Consider the following 9,900-nt stretch of genomic DNA (forward strand, 5'->3'; position numbering starts at 1 on the left):
AATCCAAAAATATTCAGTGTCCTCAACCTTGAGTGGCACCAAACTCCATGGTTCTGGGTGATCTTACTCAGCAGTCTCTGGAGAAAAGAGTCATTTTTTAGACATATCCTGACAGGACAGATCATAATTACCACAGAACTCTGCCCTCAGGGGTATACTGTATCTGTAATTTTTCACTAACATGCTGTATATCAGGAATAAGTTCAGGGTCCACAGGGGAAAAGTTGTTTCTCACTGTAATTATCACCATCCTGCTCTTTGAGATGTCTCCTTCTACTTCTCTAGTGACTGCCTTTGATGTAATCATCAGACTGAAGCACTGTGGAGGGTATCCTGCATCAGAAAAGGATAAATGCATTAGGTGACACTGTGTAATGTGAATTTTAGGACAGGCAGGGGCTATGCTGTTAAATGTACTTTTCTCTCCTTTCCAGGTGAAGCCTGGTTTGTCTCTTAATTCTTCAGGGCTGTTAATTCTTCAACTCTTTTTGTTCTTGTTTAGAAACAGGAAGGGAATTGATTCAGCCCCATGAATTATGAACCTCCTACTTCTGCTTCTGATGCTACTGCTGCCCCAGCCAATCTCTGGGAAGCTTAGAATGAAATGTCCACTGACTCTGGAACACCAGGATGGAGAAAAACCATGGAGCTATTACAGACCAGGAGACCATCTCATTGCTGTTATCACCACTGGAACAAAAATATCTCCTCTAATGTTCCCTTTCAATGCAGCTCCTTCTAGTCAGTCTAACTCGTAAGTCATTCAGGATAATGGAGTTGCATTCCCTCCATTTATAATTCTAACACCTCATTTTTTTTTCTCCTTATTCCACTTATTCCAGATGGATATGGCAGCACCTCTCCTGTCTAATTTCCTAAATCATTTAGATTTCCATGCTTTCTTTGTCTTATTTTGAGGAACAGATTCAAATCCAAAGATGGAACAGAAAAAGAATATGAAATAAATCCAGATTATTTTCCTCTGCCTGTTCAATCTTGAATTCATGACTTGAATACTGACTTTTGTTCAAATTAGTGATTCTTGTAGTTTTCCCCTGCCCAGCTCATTTCAAATACAACTACTCATTGATATTTACTTCCAGATCCTTATAGAAATACAGGATAACTTATTTTTAGAATTGGTTTCTGGGTTACTTTTGAAACATCCTCTTTCTTTTATGGTGGTTCTACTGTAATTATTCAATTATTTTGAATCCTGATTATTGGACAGATGAATATTAGTACTGCCCCAAAGAATAGTGTATTTGCAATTCTTGTCCCATGTGGAGGACTGTATCAATTCCATCTTCCCAATGTTCATTAAAATTGAATGGAGATGGGTGAGTATCATTTGTCACTGGGTTTGGAGTCAGTAATGGCTTAAGGCTCTGTTGGCTTGAAAAGACAAAGTGGTTTAGATTGAAAAGAAGTATGTTGTTGGTTCTGTTGATGATAATGACATGATCATATTTACAGCAATTTGTTCATTTTTACAAGAGTTTATCTAATGCTCATTGAAAAATGCTATGCTTTATTTTAGTTAGTCAAGCAAAAGTATATCAAAAATATAAAATATATTTTGCTATTAATGATGATGGTAATGGTGATGATAAAAATGAACATTCTTTTACAGTAGCATATCTTCTGATCGGTCTAAAATCCTACGCTTTATTTTCGCTATTCAAGTGGTCAATAAGAATTCCCAGCTCCTGCAAAATCTCACACTTGGCTACAACATCCATGACAACTATCTGAACACAATTGGCACTTCAGATGCCTTGCTGGACATGCTCTCCACTGGAGAAGCCAATGTTCCCAACTACAGCTCTGGAAGGAAGCACCACCTTTTGGCTCTTATTGATGCAGCTGACAGGGACATCTCCATCCAGATGTCAACATTAGCAGACACCTACAAAGTCCCACAGGTTTGTGTGTGTGCCTTTCTATCTAGTAAAAAGAGTGAATCGGTAGGATGGGTAAGCAATAAATTCAACCATATCCATTCTAGGGCATTCAAGAGTTGCTTTCCTCTGTGGCCAGTGTAGGTATATTGTCTAGTGATGGATGGGATTGATACTGGGGAGGGGAAAAGCAGCAAAGCAGCCCTATCATCTCATGACACCATCCCCATTTCTTTGGGGGTTTCTACTGCACACCTGTGAAAGTAAGGAGAAGGTCAAAATCTTTATATTAAAACAACATATAACCTTTGTGGACAGAATTTAAAAATCTTACATAAAATAGAGCTCTTTATTTGAACAAAACAATTCAGTTGAATCTGCAAATGTGGGTCTGATTTCAGAAAAACAGGGAGTGAGCAAGAAATATCATTTGCATTCTTTATTCTTATTTTTTTTTATTACTTCCTTTCTTTTCTTGTATTTTTTATCTGGTCTTGCTAATATTCTGTCTGTAATAATAGCTAATCAGGAATACAATATTCTAATACCTTTATGAGAAAAAAGTTGGATTTATTGAAAGAATGACGGCATTGTTCATTGCTTTTTCAGATCAGTTATAATATTGTTTCAGAGGCTCTGAGTGATAAAAGTCAATTTTCATTTTTTTATCGGATGCTCCCCAAAGAAGGGTTCCACTACCCAGGAATTGTCCAACTGCTCCTCCATTTCAGATGGACCTTGATTGGTCTCTTTGCTTCAGACACAGAGAAGGGAGAGAATTCCATGAGGACATTGAGTCTTATGCTGGTCAGGAATGGAATTTGTGCTGTTATATCAGAACAAATTTCACCAGCTGAACATACAGCTCCCCTCAGGGTTGCCATTTCCAAGTGGAGACAAGTCAATGTCTTTGTTCACATCGTAGAATATTTTTCTGTTTGGGACAGAATTCATCTTTTCCATTCAACACTTAAAAGTTTGCCAGAACCCATTAAAGGGAAAGTCTGGATAATTGCAGGCCTTGGGGAAAGGCAAATAAAAAGACACACATTTCTGAAATATGTCCATAGTGTTTGGACCTATGGCTTACAATGGAGAAAAAGGCCAAAGGACAGTTCCTTCGAACCAGATCTCTCTGTGCAACCACAGTTTGGAGATCAATCTTTTCTCTGTTCTTTTTCAGAAGACATCATTTCTGTCAAAGGCCGGAGAAGATGCACTCAGAAATCTCCACTGAAGACCAAAGTGGAAAGTAATAGGATCTGGAATCAATATAACTACCATATTTACTCTTTGATGAATACTCTGGCCCATACCTTGAGTGCTGCCTATTCCTCCATATCCAAAAGGAGAAGAAAAGAGGGAGAAGAGAGACTGGGTACTCAAAGGCTGCAGCCATGGCAGGTATGGGGTCCTGACTAAGATCCATCAAAGTTACTTTCTTTGGATAAGAAATACAAAGGGGAAAAGGAAACTATCTCAACCTTTTTGTGCTTCAAAAGGCCAACAGGTTTGGTCCATCTAATCACTTGTGGATAATTTTCGAAAGAGCGGGTACCATGATATATATATTTTGATCTTAAACAGTGTTAATTTTATAAAATATGTTGCATTTTAAATAAACTCCTATCTGTATGAATATATTTCATAGATTTAAAGGAGACCCTGAGACTTTCTAGCATAACCCCTCCTGTCTGCAAGAATCACAGTTAAAGTTTCTATAAGTGATGGCTGCTGGGTCTTTGCATTAAAACAATCAGTGAAAGGGTAACTGAACTTCTCTTGTTCACTGGATCAGCTCTAAAATTGTTCTTCCGTTTATGATGGTTTTCATCTCATTCAACCAGAATCTCCCCTCTTGTGACTGAGCTCAATTTCCATGTCCAACACTCTAGAATAACAGCAAACGTCTGTGTAACGTATTTCCAAAGCCTTTAATAAGATCTTTACTAGAAGTTCATGTGATCTTGATTTGATCCCTCTATTAATGCAGCCTAGAATCTCATTTTTTATTGATGTGCTGCCACACATTGTTGGCTCATATTATAACAGATTAAGAGAGTTGGAAGGAACCTTGTAGGTCATCTATTCAAATCCCTTGCCCAAGCAGGAGAACCTACACCATTTCTGACAAATGGCAGTTCAATATCTTCTTGAAAGCTTCCAGTAATGAAGCTCCCACAACTTCTGAAGGCAAGCTGTTCCATTGGTTGATTGTTCTCATTGTCAAAAAAATTGTCCTTATTTCCAGGTTGACTCTCTCCTTGATCAGTTTCCATCCATTATTCCTTGTCTGCCCTTTGGGTGCCCTGGAAAATAGTTTGATCCCTTCCTTTCTGTGGTAATCCCTCAAATATTGGAAGACTGATATCATGTCACCACTGGTCCTTCACTAGACTAGCCATGCCACCGTTCTTCATATGTTTTAGCCTCCAGTCTCCAATTCATCTTAGTTGCTCTTCTCTGCACTTTTTCTAGAGTCTCAACATCTTTTTTATAGAGTGGTGACCAAAACTGGATACAGTATTCTAGGTGTGGTCTTACTAAGGCTTTATAGAGTGGTATTAATACTTGATCATGATTGTATCTCTCTGTTAATGCAATTTAGGATTACATTGGCTTTTTTGGCTGCCGCCGCATACTGCTCGCTCATATTTAACTAGTTGTCCACTAAGACTCCAAGATCCCTCTCACCATTGCTGCATTTATTTATTTATTTATTTATTTATTTATTTATTTATTTATTTATTTTGTCGCATTTCTATGCCGCCCAACTCCCAAGGGACTCTGGGTGGCTTACAACAAAGAATAAAACAATGTGAACAATCCCATAAAAAAAGTTAAAAGAAAAACATTAAAACATTAAAACTTTAAAAACGTTAAAATACATACACTCCAATTCATGGCCAGGTCTCGCAAGATCATTATAACAAGATCAATGGCCCCAGGCCTGCCGGAAGAGCCAGGTCTTCACCGCTTTGCGGAAGGCCAATAGGGTGGGTCTGGACCTCAGGAGGTAATTGGTTCCAGAGATCCGGGGCAGCCACAGAGAAGGCCCTCCCCATGGGCCCACCAGCTGACATTGTTTAACTGACGGGACCCGGAGGAGACCAACTCTGTGGGATCTTTCCTGTCACTGGGAGCTATGTGGTAGAAGGCGGTCTCTAAGATAGCCTGACCCTGAGCTATATAGGGCTTTAAAGGTAATGACCAACACCTTGAATTGCACCCGGAGACCAATAGGGAGCCAGTGCAGCTTACGGAGAATTGGTGTAATGTGGGTGTATCTAGGCGCACCCACTAAGCCTGGTTTCACCCAGTCTATGTCTTCTTTTGGTTTTTATTGCCTAAGACTTTACTTTTCTCTACACTGAGTTTCATTTTGTTAGATAGACCCCAGTGTTCAAGTCTGTCAAGATCCAACTGGATCTTGAGCCTCTCTCCTAAGGTGTTAGCTATTCCTGCCAGTATCATCCACAAATTTATTTATTTATTTATTTATTTATTTATTTATTTATTTATTTATTTATTTATTTATTTATTTATCAAATTTCTATACCGCCCTACTCCCGAAGGACTCAGGGTGGTGAACAGCCAAGATAAAATACAGATAATACAAATATTAAAAGTCCCTTAAAATTAATAGTACAACATTACCAGAAAAGAAGCTATGCAAGATTCGGTTAACAACTCTTAGTGCCTTTTTAGCAATGTTGTTACAGTGGGCTCGGAGCACTTTTTTTTTTTTTTTTTTGCTGAACCTTTCTTTTTTCCCTTTTGAGGACAGTGATAACACTTGTTCTCCCAAGTCAGGATATTTGCAAGTGAGACAGAAAGTAGCAGAAAGACTCAAATCTGAAAAAAAAGATAATGTGGGATGGAAAAACCAACGTTTCTGCTTTTAACATTCCTGGATATTTCTCTTCTAGTTCCATCCATTTCTGAAGAAGAATGAGTTTTGCAATCTTTCCCACATGAAACTGTACTTGGACGAAAATGGTGATGTGGCAGCAGATCTGAACATCATAAGCTTGATAGTTCTCTCCAAGGAGGATTCCATTAGAAAGCAACTGGGGAGTTTTGAAAGACAGAGACTTATTATCAATCAAGATGCTCTTTCACAGCTAAAGTTGCTCAATAAGGTGTGTGAAACATTGGTGACTTTTCTCTGTTTTTCAATGCCTTGAGACACTTTTCAAGTGGCTAAGCCTATTCATCAATACAGTGAGAATTGAATGTGGGGAATAGAACAGGGGCTAAATTCAGCAGATTCTGACAGGTTCTGAAGAACCAGTAGCAGAAATTTTGAGTAGTTCGGAGAACCGGCAAATACCACCTCTGGCTGGCCCCAGAGTGAGGTGGGAATGGAGATTTTGCAGTATCCTTCACCTGGAGTGGGGTGGGAATGGAGATTTTGCAGTACCCACCCCTGCCATGCCCACCAAGCCACGCTCACCAAGTCACACCACATCCACCAAGTAACACCCACAGAACCGTTAGTAAAAAAAATTGAATTCCACTACTGGAATAGAACCCTTATAGTTTTCTTAAATGGCTTGGGACGCTTCAGTACAATTGGCAAGGTATCCTTCAGATGCTGTAATATAGAACATTGTTTCAAATTGATTCAGCCATGTCCTATGTGGGATGCTAGGTGATAATTCTTTAGGATGTATGGCTATTTTGTGTCCTAACATATTTCATTTGTCATTCCTTGTTTTTCTTCTTAGTCTCTGCCTCAGTCCAAATGTGTGGAAAATTGTCATCCTGGATTTTTCAAGCAAGCTCGAAAAGGAGAGCCAGTTTGCTGCTATGACTGTGTTCCTTGTCCAGAAGGGACCATCTCCACTCAGAAAGGTGAGTGACACCAAAGAAAAGGCGACTAGATTCATCCAGAGCATTTTGATCAATGTGCATTTTAAAAGAGACATCTAAGGTTAACAATTTTGTGGTTCTCAATTTTCAAGGTGCCCTATTTCTTCCCTAATGGGAGGAATAATAAAAAGATTTTGAGGGATGAGGCAGGAAGAGATAGAAGACCATGGTGGATCATACAAGACAATGTGCACCAGAGGAAATTTCTATTTTTTTGCCAGTATGGAGATGTCCTCTAAATAATGAAATACAAATAGTTACAATAGCAACAAAAAAGGGATATAGTTGTGGTTCTAATAGGAAAGCTATATTTCCAAATTGGTATTAAAAGGAAACCAATCTAAAGAGAAATCAGGGAAAAAAGAGAACCAACTAAGCAATTGTATTTATTTCATACGGTGTAGCAGAATACAGCATTAATACATAAAGTTAGCAGAAAGAGCATATAAAATGTGCATCAAACTATAAAACACCAGAGAAGTAAATTATTTTAAAAATGCATAATAGGAATGAAGGGTACAATTATGAATAAAATTAAATTATGTATGAAGAGTTACTAGAGTGGCTAAACCTATTGCTGGATATCTGGACCATTTAGCCATTGGGCAGCAATGCCCTTGAGATGATGTATTTCAAGCAGAGATCCAGAGAACCTTCTGAGGGGGCATTCCATCCTAACATGATATAAAGTTTGTGGGATGATCCCACAGTCACAGTTAGTATTGTCAACCTGCCCCTTTGGGTTTTTCATTATTGGCACCTGCCATGGTTGGTCAGTATCATCTGACATCCAAAGAAGATCTTTCTTGAAAGGTGAAAAGAAAAGAAATATTACTTTCTGTTTTCTCAGATACTGAAAAATGCACCAAGTGCCCAGATGATCAATATCCCACCGAGAGCAGAGTCCAATGTATCCCAAAAAGAATAACCTTCCTCTCCTATGAAGAACATCTGGGCATCATCCTGGTGTCCATTGCCCTACTCTTGTTCCTATTCACAGGATTCATTTTAATCATATTCCTTAAATACCTAGAAACTCCCATTGTCAAAGCCAACAACCGGGACCTCTCCTACATTCTCCTGGTCTCCCTCTTGCTTTGCTTCTTGTCCTCCTTTTTCTTCATTGGACGACCAAGGAAAGCCACCTGTCTTCTCCGACAAACAGTGTTCAGCATTGTCTTCTCAATAGCTGTGTCATCTGTGCTGGCCAAAACTATCACGGTGGTGCTGGCCTTCTTAGCCTCAAAACCAGGGAACAAAGTGAGAAGATGGTTGGGGAAGAGCTTGGCCAATTCCATCATCCTTTCTGGTTCTGCTGGCCAAATTTTCATCTGTGCCTTATGGCTGGGAATTTCTCCCCCATTCCCTGACTCTGACCTCCACTCCCAGCATGGAGCGATCATCCTTCAATGCAATGAAGGCTCTGTCACCATGTTTTATGTTGTCCTTGGCTATATGTGTTTCCTTGCTGCCATTTGCTTCACTGTAGCTTTCCTGGCCAGGAATCTCCCTGGGGCCTTCAATGAAGCCAAGCTGATCACCTTCAGCATGCTGGTCTTCTGCAGTGTTTGGATCTCCTTCTTGCCCACCTACCTGAGCACCAAAGGAAAGTCCATGGTGATTGTTCAGGTCTTCTCCATCTTGGCCTCCAGTGTTGGACTGCTGGGCTGCATCTTCTTCCCAAAGTGCTACATTATTATCCTGAGGCCAGATCTAAACACTAAGGAACATCTCATGATAAAAGTAGAGAAATGACAGTGAAATTGTTTCTTAGGCTTATCACATTTAATTTTTTCATTGCAGTTATTGGTGTTTTGTATTCTTCCTTTGAATCAATGGGACAATTAAGGCTATTTAAAACTGAAGGAAATAAACATATACAGAGTATAATGTTAATGACATTAAATTCCAACATAATCATCAATTAGTAAAATAAACCAATTAGTAATAGAATTTGTCATACATCCAGGAATGAACAAGCTCAGAAATAAGACTATCCTTCCAACAGGATTTTATGTGCTTTCCAGTTTTTTGCAAATACAATTCTAGCCGCTGTTATTATATGAATGATCAAATATGTATGTTCTTTAGTGTATTATATTTTTTTTGGTGTAAGCCACCCAGAGTCCCTTGGGAGTTGGGCAGCATAGAAATTTGATAAATTAAATTAAATTAAATTAAATGTATCTTCTTTACTATAATTCTCTGGTAAAATTCCCAATAAGAATATCTCTGGTTTCAACTCTATATGTTGCTGCAACATTCCCTCTAACCATGTTTGTATTTTCAGCCAATATTGTTTTGCTTCTTTACACAACCACCACATATGATAGTATGATCCCGGCAACTGGTGACATTTCCAACACTTAGCTGATTTATCTTGAAACATCTTAGCTAATCTTTCTGGCGGCATATGCATTCTATAAAACATTTTATACAAGTTTTCTTTATAGGCTGTTGCCATTGTTAATTTAACATTTCTTTCCCAAAGTTGTTGCCATTTATCTAATTCTATGGTGTATCCAAAATTCTTTGTCCATGCTATCATTGTTTCTTTTACTTCTTCATCTTCTAGTCTAATACACAATAAATAATTATATAGTTTCTTAATCATTTTCTCATCTGTTCCTGTCAATATTTCATCCAGTTCGGATTTCCCCAAGTTAAAGTCATATTGTCTATGATCTGCTTCATATCTTGATTGTATTTGCAATCTTGTATACCAATCTCTCTCGATCCCTTGACTCTCTAGTTCTTGTTTTTGTTTCAGCTCTCCCCGATCTGTCAGAATGTCTTTATATGTAACAATATTCCACATGTTCACAATATTTGGGTATGTCACTGCTTCTATTGTAGAAAGCCACATTAGAATATTCAAATAATGTTTTTCTTTCACTCTCTCCCACACTGATAACAAACCATTCCTTAGATAATGTCTTTGGAAATATCCATGTATCCTTTGTTTCCCGTACCATAAAAAGGCATGCCAACCCAATTGTAAATCATTTCAATTTTTTTCAATTTAATTCAATTTATATGCCACCCTTCTCCGAAGACTCAGGTTGGCTCACAATACATTAAAAATCCTAATAAAAAACATTTTAAAATTAAAACGTTAAAACAT

At 38.3% G+C, this 9,900-nt stretch overlaps 1 protein-coding gene across 1 annotated transcript; it reads left to right on the forward strand.

Annotated features, from left to right (window-relative positions):
* The first annotated feature begins 263 nt into the window (after nucleotides 1-263).
* Nucleotides 264-8,531, forward strand: LOC139309928 (vomeronasal type-2 receptor 26-like). The gene is made up of 5 exons (XM_070934110.1): nucleotides 264-361; nucleotides 1,634-1,925; nucleotides 5,831-6,043; nucleotides 6,632-6,758; nucleotides 7,627-8,531. The coding sequence occupies exons 1-5, from the start codon at nucleotides 264-266 to the stop codon at nucleotides 8,529-8,531; spliced, it is 1,635 nt and encodes a 544-aa protein (XP_070790211.1).
* The last annotated feature ends 1,369 nt before the right edge of the window (nucleotides 8,532-9,900 follow it).

Source organism: Pituophis catenifer, unplaced genomic scaffold, assembly GCF_029215685.1.
Source record: "Pituophis catenifer annectens isolate HBS135680 unplaced genomic scaffold, rPitCat1.0.hap2 SCAF_2, whole genome shotgun sequence".
Taxonomy (NCBI): domain Eukaryota; kingdom Metazoa; phylum Chordata; class Lepidosauria; order Squamata; family Colubridae; genus Pituophis; species Pituophis catenifer.